The sequence below is a fragment of the Anomaloglossus baeobatrachus genome, chromosome 4 (genome assembly GCF_048569485.1).
Source record: "Anomaloglossus baeobatrachus isolate aAnoBae1 chromosome 4, aAnoBae1.hap1, whole genome shotgun sequence".
NCBI lineage: Eukaryota > Metazoa > Chordata > Amphibia > Anura > Aromobatidae > Anomaloglossus > Anomaloglossus baeobatrachus.
In genome coordinates this window covers 469,414,680-469,438,829 of record NC_134356.1, presented here as the reverse complement: position 1 = coordinate 469,438,829, position 24,150 = coordinate 469,414,680, and the positions used below count along the sequence as shown (strand labels likewise).

Sequence of the window (24,150 nt, the reverse complement as noted above, 5' to 3'; positions counted from 1 at the left end):
TATTTTTCATATATGTAATATCTGGAGTTGGGAATGTTTTTCCCCTAAAAAAGAACATTTAGCTTCTGCCTTATGATGGGTTTTTCCTTCTTCTGGATTAATATTGCAGCATAAGAAATGGAACTGGATGGATTTAAAGGAGTTGTCCTACAGAGTACACTTTAATCAATAGATATTGGAATCAAAATAAGTTTCACAATTGGATGATTAAAAAAAAATGTTCCTGTGCTGAGATAATCATATAAATGTGCCCTTTCTATGTACTGTATAATGACCGTGTCTGACCGTTTCTTCAATATGCTGCTTATTGTAATATTTGATTTTAAGGATTGTAAAGTTTGTCTATTTGAACCAATTGGTTTTACTCTCTAAGATTTATAAACTGTATAAATATGCCAAAAATGTTTAAAAAAAACAATGATATGACTGCAGATGATGAGTTGAAATGCAGATAATGGCATGAAAAAAAAGCTCTTTTCAGAAGAGTAAGAACACCTATGCAAATGTCCCCAGGACATATTGATGAATATATTGCCAAGTTTAGACCCTGGGAGTGACATGTCAGAGCAATGATCTTTAGATCAAGTCAGGCAACAGCTAATTGCATATGGAACTTCTGGCAAGTTGCTCTGACAAGTTCTCCCATCTGCAATGACACTGACAGGTCTATAGCCGTATTCCTGAGATGTGAGAATAAATTATCCAGCAGTATTGTAGTGAAACACATGAATCAATGTGCGAAAAAAAGATGTTTTCTCAAATTCTTTTTTTAACATGATATATATACTAATGTTTATTAGAAATATGTTGCTGTCTTTAACTTTCTCCTGAAAATGTAAAAAAGTTGCCATAATGACTCTGAACACATTTCTAAATCTTTTTCTTTTATTTTGGCTATCTTGTATTGATCCCAAATTATAGCCTGTATTATAATTCAATGTTGTATTCATATTCCTTTCGAGGATGGGAGCTGTGATCAATTCCAAAGTTTGCCCCCTTCCCAATTTAAAGGGGTTTTCTCACAAAGTTAATTTTATTGATTAGATCTTAAGGCCCCTTTACACACTGCAACATCGCTAGCGATATCGCTGTAAGGTCACCGGTTTTGTGGCGTAATAGCTACCTCCCCAGCGACATTGTAGTGTGTGACATGCATCAGCGACCTGGCCCCCGTTGTGAGGCCGCTAATTGCTACAAATCATTCAGGAACATTCTTTGGTCCTTTGTTTCCCGCTGCGCAGCATACATCGGTGTGTTTGACACCATTACAACGACATTGTTAGCGACTTAGAATCCAGCCAGTAGGCGTGCTATAGCGTTCCCTTTCCCGCCACCTTACTTTCGATTGGTGGTTGCTGTTGCATTCTGATTGGGCGGCTTTCACTGAAAAGAGGGCAACTTTAGCGCTTCCGTCCTTTGTTTCAAAGCTACCTTGTTCCTGATCGTGCTGGTTTGTGGATCATTAGAGAGTTTTCCAGTCTGCAATACTATAAAGCCTATATGGTAAGCATCATTTGATTGAAGCTGTATTGATGCTGTATAGATACACCAGTGTGGCGTCGCCGCACAGAGAACTCTACAAAGATCCGCTAAGCAACAGAAGCTCAGGAACAATGGATATACAAGCGCGACTTTTGCCAATCTTTCCAAGCTCGGGGTCACCAATAAGAATGCACTAGCGATCACCAATCGGAGCTGAGGGGGGCATGTAAAAAGGACACCTAGGTGGCTTCAGCGCCAAACACCACGCCCCTAAATAGGTGTGAGTCGGCAAATAGCTGCTGTGTGACACGTCCCCAATGACCAACGAGGTCGTTCTGCAGGTCCGTATCGCTACTACGTCAAATGGACAGATCTGCCTGTTTCACGGCTCACCAGTGACTGTTTAGAGACTTTCCAGCGATCCCAGCTAGGTAGGGATCGCTGGTGGGATCGCTAAAAAGTCTCAGTGTGTAAAGGGGCCTTTAGAATAATAAGTTCCAAAATTGGATGTGTTTAAAAAATGTTCCTGTGCTGAGATAATCTTATATGTGCTCCTACTATGTACTGTGTAATAGCTGTGTCTGACCATACAGGTACATGGTCTGATCATACCACATCTCCTGGGCAGGGGAGGAAACAAAAGACAGAATAGGATTGCAAATAATTCTTTCTTTGAGGTAAAAAAAAAATTAAAAACAGGTAGAGAAATGTTTTACTTCACAATAACAATCAGCTGTGATCCCATGCTATAATGTTTGTATACACTCTTTTACTTCCTCCCCTGCCTGGGAACTGTGGTATGTTCAGACCATGTCCGAAATGGCCATTACACAGCACATAGCAGGGGCACATATATAAGATTATCTCAGCACAGGAACATTTTTTTAAAACCCATCCAATTGTTTAAATTATTATTATAACAAGATCTATTGATTAAAGTGAACTTAAAAATTAACTTTGTTGGAAAACCCCTTTAATGTGAGCCCTGCATATAACCTTAGTATGTGATAACAGTACAGTAATAATTTAGAGGCTGTAAAAATCAGAATAGATATATAGTATTCATGAACATTTAATAACGATATCATACAGCCTAAGTCATTTTACATTAAGGGCAGTAGTCACTGCAGTGCACATTCTCCCCAGGGATTATTTAAACTCTTCTGACATTAGGCCTTCAGAGAAGTTAGTAAATTTAGTCCAGGATTCCTGCAAAACACAAAAAAAATCTATCAATGTCATGAAAATACAATTGATATTCCTTCTATGTTATCAAACAAGTGATTAATATCTCTGATACTAGCTTCCTGGGGATTATAGAAGTTTCAGAAAACACTAAATAGAAAATATGAAATCATGATTGGTAATTGTTACCATAGTAAATAATTTTAGACTAGTGGAAATAATTGTAATGTTGAAACTTGATAAAACTCTATATTGATGTGTTACATACTTTTTGCCATGTGAATGTAGGAAATAACTATAATAATACATACAGTTGTCCTCTATAATGCTAACAAAAATATTGAGTATGACTATTTAACCTAGAAATGGACAATGGTCCAGTATGTGAGCACACACAAAAAAAAAATTAAAACAAAATCTCAATATAAACTATCAAAATACTATATCATGGTTCTATACAAAAGAACCCACAGTATTCACAGGTAATATAGATGAGAAAACAAGAATAATCTCACCCATTCTTTGAAGCTTGGGGTACATCAAAGTCTCCTCTGTATGGGTCTTTCTGTTTTCAGACTACCACTGACCCTATAAATCCCTAGGAAAACTAACTTCATCCGTCACACCAATAGCTTTTGCCCTGTCCATCGATTTCAACCTATAGCCTAACTTTAACTGTTCATTCCTGTGTCCTTCTTGATAGTATATAACCATCATGCCTTTGGTCTATCCTGTTTCTTTTTACCTGTGACCATTCTGAATATTCTTTTCTAATGAATTAGCACTCATCACAAGTCCAGTATCGCTCAGTTTCTGTGTGGTGACTATTTCTTCTAGGGAGTTGATAAAGAACATCTTGTTTGGTTATCCTGTTTATGGAATCCTTATAAATCACAGCTTAAAGGCATCAATGCTCACAATGGCTTTATTCGCTTGTGATAATCGTCGTTGATCTCTGCTCTTAAAGTGCCATTATGATTGAGGGACTCAAGACAAACAGAGCTAACGTCCACTTTTATTTACTCATTATTTATCTTCATATAAACTTCCTTGTTTTTGGTAGACATGATGCTCAGGTAAAGTCCTCTCTTGAGGCTTTCTTCTTTCAACTTCAGGATTAGCTTGTTCAGGTCCTTCTCACTCTTTAGCAGCAGGGTTGTATCATTCAGATATCGCAGATTGCTGATGATATTTCCACCTGTTTTCACCCCAATGCCTGTTTTTATGGAAGTCCAGTTTTTTCATGATTAAGTAAAGACTGAAAAGAAAATGAGAATGGATGCCTCCTTGTCTTGTGCACTTTTTTTTATCTTGAACCATTCTATATCTCCATACCTGGATTGTTCTCTAGCTTCTTGCTCATCGTAGAGTGATTCACAAGAAAAGAACACATTAACAAATTGCTCCTGTTCTTACATTAAACTATGTTCTTCTACAGTGTCAGGAACAATAAATGCTATGTTGAAAAACACTGCAAGTAAATATAACTTACTAAAATCATTTTCCTTGTTCCTGGGCTTATTTATACCTGGAGTGCCCACATCACAGAAAGTTACAGGTACTGTGAGGTGTAATCTCTAGGGATAGGAAAACACTAAAATGCTTGTGTGTTCCTGCTCATATGTTTGATCTGTGAGACAGGCAGGTGAGATGTTGTGAAAGGGCTCAACTGGAGTAACGAGTATAATGGAAGTCAATGATTGGGTAGATTGGCTCTCTGCCCACATACAGCCAGACATAAAGAGAACATTTCCAGGGGCGGTAGGGTGGGTTTTTTCATTTGACACACTATATCCGAAGACACCGCTTTAACCCCAGTGAGAGCCATTCAGAGAGTGCAAATGGCTCTCCCTGGGTGCCTGCAAACATCATGCAGTGAGCAAGCCTGTGAGTTGTAGTAGTTGTTTCATGGACGAAACATCCAAGGACCCGAGATACTCAGCTGAGTTCTACGAGTACCCAAACATCCTGATGTCCCATTGAGTAACGAGCAGTGCCGAGCATGCGCACTCATCACTAGTAATCTCTTAACGCATTGTATGATGTGCAAAGAGAATGAGAAGTTCGGCACCCATATAAACTTGGCATCACAAGTTAGTCACCCAAATTGCCCTTATTCCCCAATCCTGTTCACCACACAACGATATGGAAAATAGACAATGGATTACAGTGCGAAGTGTGGGAATAGAATGTGAACAAATCCCTTTCACATGGTGTTGAATTCTTCTGCACACAAATTGACTGGCTGTATGGACTTTATCCCTATCCCGAGGTGTATTTATACAATTTTTTATACATAATTTATTTTTTTTGTCTGTTTCCATGATCTCTGCTTTCTGTCTGTAAAATCAATATTTTATAAGTACTTTTAAGGCTTATAAAATAAACTAAACTTTAATACAGTATAGAAATGTATACAAAATTCTATAGGTTAAATGGTTTAACAGTGCAATTTTTTTCTGCCCTGGAGCATTGCTAATTGAGGTGAATGGGTTACAATTGCACCAAGGCACTAGTGCCTGAGGAGATCCAAAGGCTCTTTTCCACATAGGTAACTGCCAGTATTAGAAATGGCACATGGATAGGGGGCAGATCCCTGTTACAGATCTTCAATTCGAGCCTAAGGGCATTAATCTATGGCTTTTGTTTGGAGTCCAAGCTAATTGCTCTTAGGCTTATTTCACTCAAAGTTTTTGCATCCAGTTGAAGATCATTTTTTGTGCCTATTTATATTTAAAACAGAACATTATGGGACACAGAAAAGATGCAGACTCCTTTTATCTGTCCTGTTAAACGAGAGGATAAAGAAAAATCCAGCTTTTTACAGTTGTAGCAAAAATGTGTTGTAAAGGAATCTTTTTGAAAATTAAGTATATTTCAAAAGGATATAAAACCGTGGTAAAATTTAGCTTTGAGACATGGCAATAAGTATAGGAAAAAAACAAAGGAGCCAACAAATTACCATAGGGTGATTCCATACTACAATTGTATATATGAGGGGTATGTTCTTGCCAGATTTGGTTCTGTTGCATAAAACAACTTCAAAGAATATCAGCTGCTGCAGATCACAGGGGAATGAAGCAGGAGAATGTAAAAAATAAATGTAAATTCTATCTGCACTACATTGATATCAAAAAGACTGACCCGCACATCAACAGGTGCTAGCTGAAAACACATTGCAACTGAAAAAATACATACATCTGCACTCTAACATTGAATATAGGAACTATGGTATTGCATTACTGCTATAGATAGAAGCATTTTAAGTTGTCCCAGTATATTTAGAAGAGATCACCTTGTTGGGGTTACCGGGCTCACATGCATTGGCCAATACATAAGCTAAGTATCTCTTTTTTTCAAATATTCCTATAGCAGTAATGCATTACCAGAGTTTGCTTATTTATTGTTAGCATTCTAGAGGTATATAACAAAATTATAAAAAAAACAACAAGACAAACAAAAATATTGAGTATGACTATTTAACCCAGAAATGGACAGTGGTTCAGTATGGGAGCACACGCAAAAAAATAATAAAAAAAACCCCTCAATATAATCTACCAAAATACTATATCATGGTCCTATACAAAAGAACCCACAGTATTCACAGGTAATATAGATGAGAAAACAAGAACAATCTCGCCCATTTTTTTGAAGCTTGGGGTACATAAAAGTCTCCTCCGTATGGGTTTTTCCTTTTTCAAACTACCACTGACCCTATAAATCCCTAGGAGAACTAACTTCATCTGTCACCCCAATAGCTTCCGCCCTGAGAAGGGCAGACCACATCTAACCCTCTCTTGGAATCCCTATGATATTCCTAGCCTCTTTCCGACGCATTTCATCAGCCTTGAATCATCAGGGGACTCCGGTGTTTCAATAGAGGTAAGAGGTTCTATGCCCAAGCTCCCAGAAAACACTATGGACCATGAGAAATAAAGGAACAGTCTCACCCATTGATATCCTGAGACCAGTACCTATGATGGGGTAGGTCACGGGGGGAGGACAGGCAACGGCTGCCACACATTACCCCAGGTTCCTATTTGTCAGTCACCACTCATGTCCCTCCTTCCCGACATGTTTCATTGATTTTTGACTCATCAGGGGATTCGGAGGTCAGAAGCACAGTGACATGTCAAGTCATGATACCATGTCCATATGTGACAGTTATGTGGACATGGTCTCATACTCACTGTGGTTCTGATCTCCAGATCCCCTGATGAGTCAAAAATCGACGAAATGCGTCGGGAAGAAAGGACATGAGTGGTGACTGACAACTGGGAACCTGGGATAATGTGTGGCAGCCGTTGCCCGTCCCTCCTGTGAACTATCCCATCATAGGTACTGGTCTTAGGACATCAATTGGTGAAACCGTTCCTTTATTTCTCAGTCACATTTAATGTTGTTTTTGCACTCCGCTGTATACTTGAAGTTAGTTATACAGCATAGATGTGATTGTTGGGTCTTGTGACGGTAATTTATGTCTGCATTGAACACATGCGTCACAGACCACTGTGGTACCTGTTCACACAGGTTTTTCTTTTGGTGGTTTGTATGTCATTGGGTACTCAATTTTAACTGGGGTATTAAAAGTTAAGTTTTAATTATTTCTCTACCCCTGATGTATTTTACCCTCCAGTGTAACAGCTTTTAAAGTAAAGGGTATATCTGGTATATGTTATTGTTGCATCACATCTGGCTACACATACCTTCAGCTTATCAACTTTACTGGACATTGCCCAACGGACCAAAGGTCTTCAGTGCTACTCAGTACTCAATCACATTTGTATTATGTTAGCACCCCAACATCTGCCATCCTGCATTTTCTCAAAATTAAACGGAGAGGGCACACCAGTATGGATAATGGAAAGACTAGATATGGCAGACTTCAGTACTACGCACCTATGTCTTTCCTTTTCCGATTTTACTTCTTACTAGATAGGATGACGAGATCAACTGATGCTACCTGCAGTGGCTGCCGAGTTGGACAGAGACAGCAATTAGCAATACACCTGTATTTGGAGGAGGGCAGGAGCAACAGGCAGGTCAGAGATGCCCCAAGTAAAAGTTTTGGAGAGCACACAAAGTTCATTGGTATTATAAGGGAGAAGAATGGTGCTGCTAATGGCTCAATGCTGTTTTAAAACAACAACTGATCTGACAGACTGGCGAATGTTCCCTAATGAAACATTTCACTTTTTCCTATACTATGCCCATACACACTATTTTTTTTTTCTAATTACTGGTGGAAAATATTTTCCAATTTTACAAAAATGTAACCCTTTAAGTATAAATAAAGCATGACTAAATAAGCACAAATTAGCAGACTTTATGATGCGGAACAGGTACAGGCAGAAATCGGATTTTTATGTAGCTAATTTGTGCAACAGTAGAACATAGTGTACATTAATTGGTAATCACTTTTTCTATAATAGAATTGATTGCCTTCAAATTCTAAAAGTAATTTACAGGCGTGCCAGATGTTGGTAGTCACTCACTTGAATGACATTAAAAATGAAAAGGGATTTATTTTTTAGCAATGCTATTTTAACATAAAGAATGCTCTGGCAGCTGGCTCGACTAAAGAAAGTAACATTTCCTTGCGTGTTCTTTACAATGATTTACAATGGGAAGAAAACAATTATTTATGTAGACACAAGCCTGCTTGCAAAAGACTTTTCACAGCTTTTGTTTAGCAAATTTTGTTTCATTTATATGAAATAAACGTCAAGAATCTTAGAAGAAACATTTTTTAAATGTAAATGACACCACTTAAGATTTTTTCTATTTTTGGGGTAATTTGAATATTAAACGTATCTTATGGAACAGGAACATTCATATACTTTTTCTGGTTATTAGTAGTAGTTTAACTAAATATAGTCGACATATTTTTATTATATAAAAAAATGCTTATATACTGTAGGGCAAACTTTTTGTGGACAGCTGAAAGCCTTTAATATGGTTTACTCAGAGACTCTGTACAATGCTCCATTTAACAGATCAACGAGGGACTGGCCTCTACCCTTTAAGAGATCTGGGCTTACAGCATGGACACCTAGGTTGCATTCATGGAGTAGCTGCTGGTCGATGAAGTGAGTTGGCAGAGGATGGTTGGCTAGCTAGGTTAAAACTTGAAAATGAATACAGCGGCGCCTGGTGATAGAAGCAGATTGAGATAAGGTTGTATTGTACAGTATTGTGCATATGCAAAGTGAAAGAACAAAAGAGAACAAAAGAGAAATCTAAATCAAGCCAATATTTCATGTGAACTTCTTTTGCCCTTAGAACAGTATCAAAACATCAATTATTCCAGGGACACTTGCACAGTTTTTAAAAAGCCTCTGTCAGCACAGGATGACTGTTCAAACCAAGTAAAAGCACTCGTGCAATGTGGCGCGGCCAATCATTTAAATACACCTTCCTATCAACTGGTTTTCATTTAATCTCCAACCTCCCCTCTTCTGTGATTGACTGCTTGGCTTCATAGAGCCAGAGAAAGGAAGATATAGGTAGAAAAAGCAGGAAGGAAGGTGTATTTAAATAATTGGCCACACCATGATGCACAAGAGCCTCTACTTGCTTTGATCAGTCATTCTGTGCTGATAGTCCTGTGTCGCTCAGGGTCATTGGGTACTTGGTCCCGGGATGTGTATATCTGGGGAATGTCATTTTAGTGGCCGCTGCCTGGTTACGTCCCCTGGGCCCTTTTTGTAAAGGGGAAATATTTACAGGGGAATAGAATAGTGTTCACAGGTGATGCCACTTGCTGTGTTGCGGCTATGTGGATAGAGCCGTCGCTGCACAATGTCCACTACTGGGGCTGGTGTTAATGGCAGCCTGGGTGATAGGACCTCCACAAGCAGGGCCAGGCCCCAGAGGGTAGGTGAATTGACTGGTGTCGAAAGAAGGTAGTCCACACAAGTAGTTCAGTGCAACTGGTTCTTTACTCACTTTTTTCTGGTGGTAACTGGTTACCCGAGGCCAGCTTGTTTCACCTTCAGGTTCTCTTCATCCCAGTGCCAGTTAGTAATCTGGTACCTTCTTCCCCTGCACCTGTCTCTAGTTGGTGGCTCCCCGTGGCATAGAGATACTGGGGGTCCCCGTCCAGTGGTTTTCCACTGCAGTCCATATGATGGTAGCATGAACCCTGTGGGGTTGGAGTCTCTGGTCCTGTCACCGGTTCTCCATTTAAAAATCTGAGACTCAGTAGCAAAATCAGTGAGGTCATTGATGGTCCCCTCACTGTGCAGGTGTTATCAGGCCTGCCTGGAGCTTCTGCCTGTCCTACGGTCCTGTACCCAGTCGGTGCATAGTTCCGGGAGTACTCCACTGTACTTCACCATACTCCACCGGCAACTACCCTCCTGGGCACCAGGTTACTGTTCACTCCTAGTCAGTGTGTCTGCTCACTTCCTCTGACACTTCTAGACTACTTCTGTCTTTCTGCCTGTCCACAGTCTGCCCCTCCTACCTGGTCAACTAGTGGACTGGCTCCATTGCTAGGCGGCCTTCCATTGGTCCGACCCTAGCCGTGTACCATTCTATGGAGGGTTGTTGGGGAAAAACTGGGATTTTGTGAAGTGTTTGTGTGTGACCGGTACTGGTCTTCTGGGGCCCTAGGGTTTGGACACTTAATCCTGGTGACGATGCAGAACCTTGTAGCTCCCTGATGGCTACAGTCCCTTTAAAAGCATTCAGCACTGAGCTTGTTCCAAACACCTTGGGGAACTAACTACAAATCTTCTGTGGCTGTAGGTTTTGCAATTCACAGGTGAGTTTGGTTGCAGGAAAAATCACAGCAAAACCACTATGTGTGAACTTAGCATATCCATGTTCCATGCTTCCTATGGTTCAAGCCATTTTACTGCTATAGCATATGGATCAGTAGTAAGATTATATAGTTACATAGGTTGAAAAAAGACATAACTTCATCAAGTTCAACCTTCTTTGACCAATTATACATTATTTGTTGCTATACTACTGCTATCTTTTATGATTGCTATTGCTAATTAATATTGCTATTATTGCTATTGCTAATTAATATTGATATTATTGCTATTGCTAATTATACATTATCTATTGCTATACTACTGCTAATATACATTCATGGCCAAAAGTGCTGCCACCCTTTAAAATTTTTCCAGATAAAGAAGTATTTCTCCCAGAAAATTTTTGCAGTTACACGTTTTGTCATAGAAATGTTTATTTCCTTTGTGTGTAATGAAAAAAAAAATAGAAAAAAAGATAAATTGGACATAATTTCACACAAAAGTCCAAAAATGGGCCGGACAAAATTGTTGATACCCTCAACTTATTATTTGGTTGCACAACCTTTGGAATAAATAACTGCAATCAATCACTTCCTGTAACCATGAAAAAGGCTTCTTACACCTCTCAACTGGAATTTTGGACCACTCTTCTTTTTCAAACTGCTCCAGTTCTCTCATATTTAAAGGGTGCCTTCTTCCAACAGCAATTTAAAGATCTCTCCACAGGTGTTCAATGGGATTTAGATCTAGACTCATTGCTGGCCTCTTCGGAACTCTCCAGTGCTTTGTTTCCATCCATTCTAAAGACTTCTAGAAGTATATTTGGGGTCCTTGTCCTGCTAGAAAATCCATGACCTAGAACTCAAACCCAGATTTTTGACACTGGGCACTACATTGCCATCACAAATCCTTTGGTAATCTTCAGATGTTAAGATGCCTTACACACAGCCAAGGCATCCAGTACCAGAGACAGCAAAACAACCCCAAAACATCTTTGACCCTCCACCATATTTCATTGTAGTTACTGTGTTCTTTTTTTTAAGCCTCATTCAGTTTTTGGTAAACAGTAGAAAGATGTTGTTTACCAAAAAAGCTCTATCTTGTTCTCATCTGTCAGGAAGATGCTTTCCCAGAAGGATTTTGGCTCACTCAGCACTGAGGTCCTTTCATTCAAATGTCGATGGCCAGTTCGTTCTGCACCCTGAGCCTGCAGGACAGCTTGAATTTCTTTGGAAGTTGATTGGTGTAACTTATCTACCCTTCGGAGTATCATTCATTGCAACGTTTCATCAAGTTTTTGCTGCCATCCATGTTCAGGTAGATTAGCTGCAGTACCGTGGATTGTAAACTTCTTGATTATGCTGCATACTGTGGACAAAGGAACATCAAGATCTCCAGAGATGGACTTGTAACCTTGAGATTGTTGATATTTTTCAACAATTTTGCTTATCAAGTCTTCCGACAGTTCTCTTCTTTCTATTCTCCATGCTCAGTATGGCACAAACAGACACACAATGCAAAGATTGAGTAAACTTCTCTCCTTTTTATCTGGTTTCAAGTGTGATTTTCATATTGTCTACACCTGTTACTTGTCACAGGTGAGTGTAAATGAGCATCACATGCTTGAAACAAAGTTCTTAATCCACAAATTTTGAAAGTTGCCAACAATTTTTGTGAAATTATGTCCAATTTCCTTTTTTCTCTTTTTCTTTTTGTGTTGTTCTAATACAGATAAAGGAAATAAAAATGTGTATAACAAAACATGTTTAATTGCAATAATTTTGGGGGGAGAAATACTTAATTTTCTGGAACAATTTCAATAGTGTCAACACTTTTGGCCTTGACTGTTACATCATTATCTATTGCTATATTCTACCGCTAACCCACTTTTGTTGTTATACAGCTATTGCTGTTTGTTATAAAAAAAAAAGCATCCATTCCTATTTTAAATGCTGAAAAAATATCTGCCATTTCTACTACTTGCCCTAGGACATTCCATAGTCTGACTACACTACCTGTAACTAACCATTTACTATTTAGCTGCTGGAAATGTCTTTTTTTCACCCATAATTAATGTCTTCTTGTCCTATGTATAGTCTTTGGAAAGAATAAGTCATATGCCAGTCCATTGTAGTGACTACACATGTTCAGTGCCTTGTGAAAGTGTTCGGCCCCTTTGAATTTTTCAACCTTTTCCCACATTTCAGGCTTCAAACATAAAGATAACATTTTTTTAATTTTATGGTGAAGAATCAACAACAAGTGGGACACAATTGTGAAGTTGAACGAAATTTATTATTTTAAACTTTCACAAGGCACTGTATTCCTGGGTTCAAATCCCACCAAGGACAACATCTGCAAGGAGTTTGTATGTTCTCTCCGTGTTTGCGTGGGTTTTCTTGGGTACTCCGGTTTCCTCCCACACTCCTAAGACATACTGATAGGGAATTTAAATTGTGATGTCCAATGGGGACAGTGTTGCCAATGTATGTAAAGCGCTGTGGAATTAATGGTGTTATATAAATGAATAAATATTATTATTATTATTATTATTTATATGTATAAGTGAGATCGCTTCTGAGGCTTCTTTTTTCTAAGCTAAACAAACCCAACTTTTCCTACCTGTCATAATAGGAGAACCTTCCATCCCATATAATATTCTAGCTGCCCACCTTTGAACTGACTCTTTCAATAGCTTTCCAATAGTCATTTTAAAAAGTGAAACCCAAAACTGGATCCCATATTCAAGATGTGGCCTACAAGTGATTTATAGAAGGGTAATACATTCGGATCACAAGATTTTACCTCTTTTTTTTTATACACCCTAAAATCTTGATTGCTTTTGCAGCTGCTGCCTGACATTGAGCACTGGTGCTTAGCTTACTTGTAAGGTGATATGCAAGTCTCAATAAGAAACTCTTTTAATTGAAACCTACATTGCAATTTATGATTTTGCTACAATTTTGCACCTTTCCATAAAGAAATAGTTCTAGGATATGTTTTTCAAACTACTTTCATAGAGAAAAGACAAAGCAGTAGCAACTGCAAGAACAGCATGTGGGTTTTTAAATGCAGTTTTTACTTTAAGGTTACAAAGGTTCGACATATTCTCAACATACAAAGACACATTGCAATGTTTTTACATGTGTAATCTATAATTTGCACATCTCTGCTGTCATAGCTGTAACTTTACAGCAGATAAGTGCCGTTCTTCTGAACAAAAGTAATGAGCAAAGTGCATGTTGTGGGTCTATAGAAGGGCCTGAAAAACTAGCAGCACGCTTTCTATACTGACATTGCTCTTTTTTTTTACAGGTTCTTTTGTCGGGATTGATTGGTGTTGTTGCCTGGAAACGTCCGCTCTCACTTGTGGTAAGTAACAATCTAATTATGTTTGGCCATTTAGTTCAACCACTAAGAAAATTGCTGTAAAATGCAAACAAAATACTTTTCTAACAATTATTATAGCAAAATAAGAGAAGGCATCCTATTATTTCCTACTTTACTAATCATGTTGAATACTTTGTGTATTCTTAAAGGGGAAATATTAACACTTCACCAGTTTTTTTTGTTGTTTTTTCATCAAAAAGTCTAAAATTTTGCACATTTTGTGAAACGTTTTGCTGTTTCCCTCCACAATTCTGTTTTGCCTCAATCAAACATTATGTTAGAAATTACCATTAGGGCTCAATCAAGTGATTTTTGTCATACGCAAAAAAAGTCAGAATTTCTTCAGTGTTTTTATCCGATTTTTCTTTCAAGTTTGGATAGTGTCAACTTTTACTAATAGAGTTTGGTCAAAGTTTCAGCAGTTTTTCCTGTATGAATGGAAAAACAATGGCGGTTTCTTAAGTTTCTCCTATCAAACAGCCTATGAAAAACATACAGCACGTCGATGGCATCCGGGTGAGATCCAGTTTTTTCGTAGACTTGCAATGGTGAGTTTGATCTGTAAGTTGGATCACAATCAGACGTGGCTTTATGATATTGAGTGAATACTTGGTTTGCATAAATACACGGACATGTGAACAGCTTCATAAAATTTGATAGGTATGTGTTCTATCCGTGAAAAACGCTGTAGAACTTGTATATGAAAAACATACATCTGAATGAGCCAAATAGGATGAATTCTCTGCTAAGTAGGGGAATATGGATACAGAGATATACTTTTAATAGTTTTTATTTGTGTTGCAATATGTAATAACTTATCCTAAGTCATTCTCAATTTTTTTTAAGTAATATATAAAATGGAATTTTCCAGATACCACAATACAAATTGCATGTATTAGGCTGTGTGCGCACGCTGAGATTTTTAATGCAGATTTGTTGTAGTTTACCATCCAGGTTGTTGCCCAAATCTGCATGTAAATCCTTATGCCAGCAAGCTCAATGAGAATTTTGAAGCGCTGTGCGTACATTGCTTCTTTTTTTTCTTGCAGTATTGGGTGCATAAAAAATCTGCAGCATGTCGATTTTTTCGCTTTCGGGGACAAAAATTCACCAAAAATGCATGGCACACAAACGTATGCATTTTTGGTGTGTTTTTCTGTCATAAGGTGCATTTCTTTGTGCAGACAATGTCTGCCCCTAATCTGCAGCATGTGCACATACCCTTATTAAAGAGGTTGCCACTTACTTCAACATTGATGACTTATCCTTAGGATTGATCATCAATGTCTGATCGGCCGGAGTCTGACACCGGCACCCCCACCGATCAGCTGTTCTTGGTGCCGGCAGTAGAAGGAGGTTGGCAAAAATGCTCAGTTCCGGAGCTGCCCCGTCAACTGATAGCAGCCATGGCCAGGTACTGCACTTATGCCTTCAATCCAAATCAATAGGAGGTAGATGTGCAGTACCTGGCTGCAGCCAATATCAGAAGACAGGGCAGAACTGAGCATTTCTTGCCACCTGCTGCTGCCACCAGCACTGAAAACAGCTGATTGGGGGGGGTGCAGGTTCATGGACCTCTGCTGCTCAGACATTAATGATCAATCCTAAAGATAGGCCATCAATGCAAAGGTAGTGGACCACCTCTTTAAGTAGACCTCTTAAGCGGGCTTTACATGCTGCGATCTTGCTATTGATTTCACAAGCGATCGTACCCGCCCCCGTCGGTTATGTGACACAGGCAAATCGCTGCCCGTGCCGCACAACCTCGCTTACCCCCATCACACGGACTTACCTGCCCTGTGACGTCGCTCTGGCCGGCGAACCACCTCCTCTCCTTCCGCATTGTCGGTGGAGGCAGGTAAGGAGATGTTCGTTGCTCCTGCGGTGTCACACACAGCGATGTGTGGTGCCGCAGGAACGACGAACAACATCGCTAATAAGCAGAAAACGATTTTTTGTTTCAGGACGACCTCTCCGCGGCTAATGATTTTGACCGCTTTTGCGATCATTTAAGGTCGCTCAGAAGTGTCACACAATTCGATATCGTTAATGATACCGGATGTGGTCACAAACACCATGACCCCGACGATAATTCATTAATGATATCGTAGCGTGTAAAGCCCGCTTTAGACCTGATGAAGCTGGTCTTTTTTCCCGATATAGAGTTGTCATCTGACATGGGTTTTCACAGTAAGGGGTGCTTCACACACAGCGAGCTCGCTGCCGAGATCGCTGCTGAGTCACGGTTTTTGTGACGCAGCAGTGACCTCATTAGCGATCTCGCTGTGTGTGACACTGAGCAGCGATCTGGCCCCTGCTGCGAGATCGCTGCTCGTTACACACAGCCCTGGTTCGTTTTCTTCAAAGCCGCTCTCCTGCTGTGACACACAGATCGCTGTGTGTGACAGCAAGAGAGCGACAAATGAAGCGAGCAGGGAGCAGGAGCCGGCGTCTGACAGCTGAGGTAAGCTGTATCCAAGATAAACATCGGGTAACCAAGGTGGTTACCCGATATTTACCTTAGTTACCAGCCTCTGCAGCTCTCACGCTGCCTGTGCTGCCGGCTCCGGCTCTCTGCACATGTAGCTGCTGTACACATCGGGTTAATTAACCCGATGTGTACAGCAGCTAGGAGAGCAAGGAGCCAGCGCTAAGCAGTGTGCGCGGCTCCCTGCTCTTTGCACATGTAGCTGCATTACACATCGGGTTAATTAACCCGATGTGTACTGTAGCTAGGAGAGCAAGGAGCCAGCGCTCAGTGTGCGCGGCTCCCTGCTCCCTGCTCACACTGGTAACTAATGTAAACATCGGGTAACCATACCCGATGTTTACCTTAGTTACCAGTCTCCGCAGCTTCCAGACGGCGGCTCCGTGCAAGCGCAGCGTCGCTTGCACGTCGCTGCTGGCTGGGGGCTGTTCACTGGTCGCTGGTGAGATCTGCCTGTTTGACAGCTCACCAGCGACCATGTAGCGATGCAGCAGCGATCCTGACCAGGTCAGATCGCTGGTCGGATCGCTGCTGCATTGCTAAGTGTGAAGGTACCCTAAGTACAGCAGCCCAGTCAGGTCTAAGAGATCTATTTCATACTGTATGCAGTTTGTATTAGGTCTAGTGATAGATTTGTTTTAGCATAGAATGTAATGATTTAAGAAATCAGAAGTAGATGCCAATGTGGGTTGGCTTATAGGATTTTGTACAAACATTTTTGCAGAAATCCTGCAGAGACCACAAAGGTTAATTTATTGCTGATCTTACTTATTTTTGACTGCCAATCAGTTTAAGGACGGAGCTTTAATAAAAAGAGGTAGAGCTTTAGGATCTGTGGGCCTTATTATAGAAAGACCTGCAAAGAAATACTCATTCTGCGCCAAGTGGTATTAGGTTATGAGCACTCAAAAGAAACATTTTGAGGCGGTCAAATATGACAAGCTTTCTACTTAAAACTGCTTCAGGAAAAATTCCTTCTTTGAGGAGTTTTTGGATGAGTTTTTATGTTCTGAAGTGTTTCTTATTGTGCTGAAGAGTATTTCAATTCTTATTTGGAGAGGTTTTTTTAGGGTATGTGCAAAAGATGTCTTTTTTCAAGCAGAATTTGTCATGGAAACTGGCTGAAAAACCTATCAGAAAAAGCTCAAAAGAATGAATATATGCATTTCTATGTAAAAACGAATTGCTATATATATGTTCAGACTTTTAAACATCTCTTAACAGCTTCAGGTTTCTAAAAATGCCAATGTAGATAAAAGAAGTGACTGATCCATTCTTCTGGTATTATCATGAACTGTACTTTAAAATATAAGTAAATGGGAAACTCAAAAGAAGCCCAGATGTCTTTTGGAGAGTTTTACCGTAGGTTTTGCTTAAAAACACGCTTGCGGTTTCTTCATTATTCAATTGAGCGGGAAAAAATACAGCGAAAAACAACAATAAAAAAGATGTCACAAAAACTATAGGAAAACAAATCCCAGCAGACAAAACGATGGAAAGGTGGTGAGAAAATGACTGAAAGAACGACACAAAAAAACACCAAAGTTTCCTTAAGTGTCTTCTGCTTGAAAAATCCAGCGGGTTCACCTGAATGTATGTGCAGATGGAGTTTTTATAGAGGTTTTGGAGAAGACACTGTCTATGTGCACACTGAGTCTTTTTGCTGATTTTTTTTTTTAGCTTTTTGAGCAGAACCTGCAAATTTATGAAGAGTTTGCATTTTAAGGAGGATTTAAAGACCCAATTCTTAGTTTTCCTCTCCATTTTTATTTCATAACCATCTGAGAAAGCTCCATGTGCATAAAGCCACTGAGTGGGAACTATCCAAATCATCCTCAAAAACAAAAACACTCCTCCAAATTTTGAGTTTCTGCTCAGTTTCTACTTCAATAAACTCAACAAAAAGACTCTATGTGCACATACTTTAAAAGTTAAAAGTCATTTGCACATAATCTTTGATTGGATGGTGCCTATTTTGGAGTTTTTTCTATCTGCAAAAACTTAAAAAAGGGACATGCTCATACTTTTCGTCTACCAGATATTTTACAAAACTTGGCAGCAGAAGAAAACAAGTCTTTTAAGCATTTTTTGAGAAAATTTTGCCAAGTGGACATGCTCCAAAAGACTCCTCAAAAGACTCCATATACACATACCCTTACAGTTATATACAGGATTGTAAGGAGGCAAAGAAAAAAACGTGATGGGAAACACAGAGAAGAATTTCTTATAAATTTCTTATTTTTAAGTATATTATGGGATAATTTAGGATCTTTGGAAAGGAAGAGATTAAAGGGGCTGTTCCCTTTTAATTAAGTTTCCCTCTCAGCTGCAATTTATAATAACACAACAAACGGCTCTGTACTCACTTTCCTCAATTCTCCACTGCTGATCCCATTTTCTAGTGTTGACTGTGGCGCTAATGTTATGTCATCAGCCTGGCAGCCAATCAGTGAGCTCACTCATTGGCTCCACACTTTTAAGGTTGTGCCAGTACCGTGACAATGCCAGACACTGGGAGCAGCGTTAAAGACACGTCAGTGGACCTGAGGATTGTGAATATAACCCTGTTTGTTGTATTATAACAAACTGCAGCCAAGGTAGAACCTAAATTGAAGAGAAACAATCCCTTTAATGATGAATTGCTGAAACTGCTTTGGGTCTACATTCTAAGATTAGTGTTCTTTTATTTGGCTAATCTAATAAACAATGTTACTAAAGATATTTATCATGCAATACATTTATATTATTGATATGAGAGTAATTTTACAGATTTTAGACAAATGAGTCCTACTAAAAGTTATAGTGAAAGATATTGAAAAAAGATCTTTCATTTTTAAGTATGTTGCATTTTTTACTGTTTTTATGGCAGAGTGCCGGACTTATTAATAGCCTTTTTAACTTTCAACAGAAGACTAATGTCTGTCATGTTAGTTACTGTTATCTCTGGGATAAATAAATGGCCATTTATTTATGCATGCATGTAGGAATGAGAACTCTTACAGAAGGGATTCTGACTCATAGAAGGACGTATTTAGTGTTGGCGCTAGAGTTGAGCAAGTACCTAACTATTCGTACTTGATATACTCATAACGAGTACTGTCTACTACTTGTGTATTCATTCCGAATAGTGTGTGCAATGCAAGTGAATGGGGAATACTCTCAATGTAATGAATAACTCGATTTCCGCACTATTTGCTACTCACACGAATAGTTCGGTATTCGGGTTACTTGTTACTTTGCGAATTTTTCCCCATTGACTTGCATTGTACATGCTATTTGGAATGAATACGCAAGTATTAGAGAGTGCTCATTATGAGTATAGTGAGTACAAATAGTTAGGTACTCACTCAACTCAAGTTGGTGCCTCTTCTGTGATACCCATATGCCCTAATTTTTGTCATAAGACAACCCCATTATGATACTTACATAATATTACATGGGGATAATTATTTAAGATCATCTATAAAGGAAATTCTATGTTCATCCAATGCGATTTTATTACCAGCAAGGAATATCAAGAGGCCAGATCTGCCCTTTCAGATAGGACAATTGTTGAGGACAATGTTCTGCTAGATTTTACTGTATAATTGAAGAACAACTTTGGAAAGTGCAATCCTTTAAAAAAGATTTTCTTGAAATCTAAAGCTTGAGTCACCTTTTTTATAACCATCATTTACTTTTATCCTCCAGTGTGACACACACCTATGTTCTGGAAATGATTATTTGCTGGCATAAGTGTGATAATGGATGTCAGTGACTGACTTTCTATTATTTTAATGGTGACATCTGCTATGTGAATTAGTGATATGGGTACTAAGCTCTGAATTCTTGAACTTACATAAAATGTAAGAATTATGATAGTTTATGAGATAAGATTTAAAAAGTTAAAAGTAAATCTAGATTAAAGCAAATTTTCTGAATTTGCACTTACTATTGCTAATTGCCCACAATGCATGTTTGCAGCGTTGCCAATATACTGTTGTGCTAATTAGTATTCAATGTATTCCAATTACTGACTTTCTTGTGGGTTTGTGCTGGGCTGGGACACAATAACAGTCAATCGGCAGTGTAGTGTGTGAAGCGAAAGAGAGCAGAATCTGAAGCATCTATTAGATCAGTAGTTCATATAGATTATATACTATCTAAGACTAATATTACATGTAGTTAAACTACAGTTATCTTGGAAAATTAAAATGATCTCTGAACTTTGGGAATACTGTAAAGTAGTAGAGATGATCAAACAATTTGAAATTCACATTCACACTACTGTAATGTATTTTTCTGTTTCTATGTCGAATGAGCTGTGGGCTCTGACCTGTAACCCTATGTTGTAATACCAAAAAATAGTGCTGCTTGGCCGGCTCCATCTTTTACACTGGCTTTAATATGGATTGTGATGTGTGTAATACTATTGGATGAACTGAGGATTTCGATTGCGTTAGGGCAATGACAACCAGAGACGGGTTCTTTGTGCAAAGAAGTTTTATAATATGCAACCAACAATATGTACACAGGAAAGAACATAAACACAGTAGAACATAAACACAGTAAATACCTGCCAGGTGCGGAGCAAAGGGGAATTCCCGGGAACGCGCACTGGACTCCCCCAGGGAGGCCACCAGGAGCGAACCCCTTATACAGGGGCTGTCTGGCAATCACCCCAGAAGGCCTAAATGCACAGCAGCCGGGACACGAAAGGGCAACAGGTTATAGTCCAAAAATGTCCGTACTGGATGTGGAACACGGGTCCTAGGGTGGATATGTACCGGAAGGGACCGGGCACAAACGCCAATCGGAGACGGCAGACAGAGTCCGGGACCAGCAATGGCACAGCTCGATGAGACCAGGTGGTGTCCAGGGCCGGTGTCAGGTGATTCACCAGGATCCAAAATAGCAACCAGGAAATGAGAGCAGCAGGGCAGAAGTAGACAGGAAGCAGTATACTCAAGCAACTAGACTAAGCTTAGGGGCGGGCTTTTAAACAGATGAACAGGAAGTAGGGCAACAGAACAGAAAACTCCATGTTAACAAAGGGCAAGATCCTTCAGAAGCAAGCTGGAAATCCCGGAACACTGACAATGTGATGGCTTTAGGGCATAATGGGAAAGCCCACTGTTATGCTGGGTACGGGGAAGTACCAAGCAAACAGCGAAAGGGAAGGGAAACCCTGTGTCTAGGGAAGGGGGAGATGGTGAAACCCCTGACCAAACCTACCGCTAGTCTCTTGAGTCCATCACGACCGTAGATAGGTTCCGCACCTATGCTACAAGCCAGATACCTGACCCTAGGTATCCCTAGTGCTGGGCCCTAAATAGGGAACGGGTGGGATAAGCTCTTTGTCAACCCCACTAAACACTAAAGAAGACACAAGGAGGACATACGGGGGTAAAATGCATGAACCGTTAGATGACTCAGGTAGAAGTTCAGCAAAGTTTCAGCAATAATGCCACAAATGAATGCAGGCCACTTGCTTGCATCCAGAGCTTGAATGAACTGAATAATATCACCAGCACAAGTTCTGGGAAGATGGGAGTATGTAAGCACAAGGGGAATACTTAAAATCAGCAGCTGGACAGAAGAAGAGCTCCCCTGGGTCCTAAAGGGGAATAGATGAAAATCCAGCAGGAAAGCTACCTAGTACAATTAATAATAACAGCAGGAACAACAGAAAGTCAGGGAGCATTTTGTGCAGCCAAGTGCTGTAACCCTTTATTTACAGAAACCACATGACAATTTGTTACCTGTGACCTGGCTGTGCCTGTCATCATTAGCCCACTCTGACTTTTGAGCAGAGGTGAAATAGTGTGGCCATTTTTTTCAGAGGGGCTGATCTTCGTGAATAAAATCCCAAACTGTTCAAATTCAACTTCCTGGAAATTCTACTCAATTCACCACAAATTGATCCGATTATCTCTACACAGTAGTCTATAGGTGAAGCGCGATCCTGGACTATTTTATGATGGATCCCCATTCCCCACCCATTACCAGCACAATCTGGGTCTCATGGACTAGTTTTGAACATGCCATTCATACAAAGTACAGTATTTTTCGTTTTATAAGATGCATCAGATTATAAGACGCACCACAAATTTGAAGGCAAAAAATAGAAAAAAAATAATGTTTACTGTTAAAATGTGGCTACGTCTTATAATCCTAGAGCCCCTTATATTAGCTCACCAGGGGGGAGCAGCGGTGGTGGAGCAGCTGAGGAAGGTCCCAGGAGGCAGGGTAGGTGATGCTGCAGGCTCAAAGGAAGGGTATCGCAGCTCAAGAAGGTCAGTGTGTGGAGGGTCAGCGATACTGCAGGCTTGTGTGGTGTAACAATGGCGGGTGCCATTGATATGCCATCGGGTCGGAGGAGGGGGTGTTTTGGCTCAAGAGGGTCAGTGTGTGGCAGCGGAGGGTCTGCGATACTGTGGGCTCGTGGGGTGTCACGGCGGCAAGCACCATTAATTTACCAGCGGACTGCGGGTTCCATTGAATTGCTAGCGAACTTCAAGTAAATGGCCATGGAGGCAATGCGTGTGCAGATTGACATGATGGACTTCAAGAAAATGGCTGCAGAGACCTTTCTGCGCACGCGTCTTGAAGTTCGCCGGTGATTTTATGGAACCTGTAGTCCGCTGGCAGATCAATGGTTCTCGGCGCCACGACACTCCACAAGCCAGCAGTATCGCCGACCCTCCGCTGCTATACACTGGCCCTCTTAAGCGGCAACATCCCCCCTTCCGAGCCCGCCAGCAGTTCAATGGCACCCGCCGCTGTGACACCCCACGGGCCCGCAGTATTGCCGACCCTGTGCCACCGCTGCCACACTGGTAAGTGATATGTGGGTTATAAGACACACCCCCATTTTTCCCCCAGTTTTGTTGGAAAAAAATGCGTCCTACAAACCGGAAAATGCCGCAATTTGACTGTATAATGATAAGATACTGTATTTATATGTACTTCTGCTCCCACCCGCTCCTTAATACTGCATACTAACATGCAGAATGTATTTCCCTTTTTCTGTACATTCTAATGGCCATTTTGCTGCTCTATCTTCAGCCTGGCTTTAGGCAGTAAGTGACAAAGCATTAATATTCTCTGCACATCTGTTGAGTCATCTTGTTGTTATCTCTTTCATTTTGTCTGCAATCGCAATAATACACATAATGTGCTCATCTGACTGGGCTATACCTTCAATAAATATAATATATGTATGTCTTCCGTGCAGTGGCTTCCACTTGTCTTTATAACAGCAAAGGATCAAAAGAGCTAGCGAAATAAAATGCTTTAGAAATCACAGCACTTTGCCTCCTCATTATATTTACTGTGAATGCCAACTGTATTGTCTGAGAGGAAGAAAAACTTCAATATTATTAAACTAAATGGTCCTGGAAAATCTGCAAATTGCGGTCACGTTTTATGTTGTATAACCCTGCATTTAGTATTCCAAAATGTCGCAGCAGGCAAGGCAACATCAGTCACTTGGATTAATTAGTTACCTGTATGAAATGAGGTCTGGAGTTGATGGTAATGAAATCTGAATGCCGACATGTACTAATAATGCTGCGGGTGTAGGTTTAAAGGTTAGCTTAGTTCACCGTACCTACTGGGCGCAAAATACATTTCCAGTTAAAAACTTTTAACTTTGTATTAATAGAGTTAGAAATGCTAATCATGTCGTGTTTACTTTACATTATTATTGTTGTAGTACTATTAAATCCATTATGTGCTGTCTTGACCCGTAATGCACATTGAAGTGGATGCATCATCAGATTTCACAATACAAACTGCACATATTAGTATATAGCTATACTATGATAATGATGGTGTACTTACTTTTAAAATCAATGT

The 24,150-nt window shown here is 39.9% G+C and overlaps 1 protein-coding gene across 2 annotated transcripts in view; it reads left to right on the top strand.

The window, feature by feature from the left end:
• The window catches only part of ENTREP2 (endosomal transmembrane epsin interactor 2), a 1,488,859-nt gene that overhangs the window by 409,123 nt on the left and 1,055,586 nt on the right, over positions 1-24,150 (top strand). For both annotated transcript variants that reach the window (XM_075342723.1, XM_075342722.1), the window contains exon 2: positions 13,749-13,805. In XM_075342723.1, the coding sequence (XP_075198838.1) occupies positions 13,749-13,805 (57 nt within the window). The remainder of the gene's footprint in view (positions 1-13,748; positions 13,806-24,150) is intronic.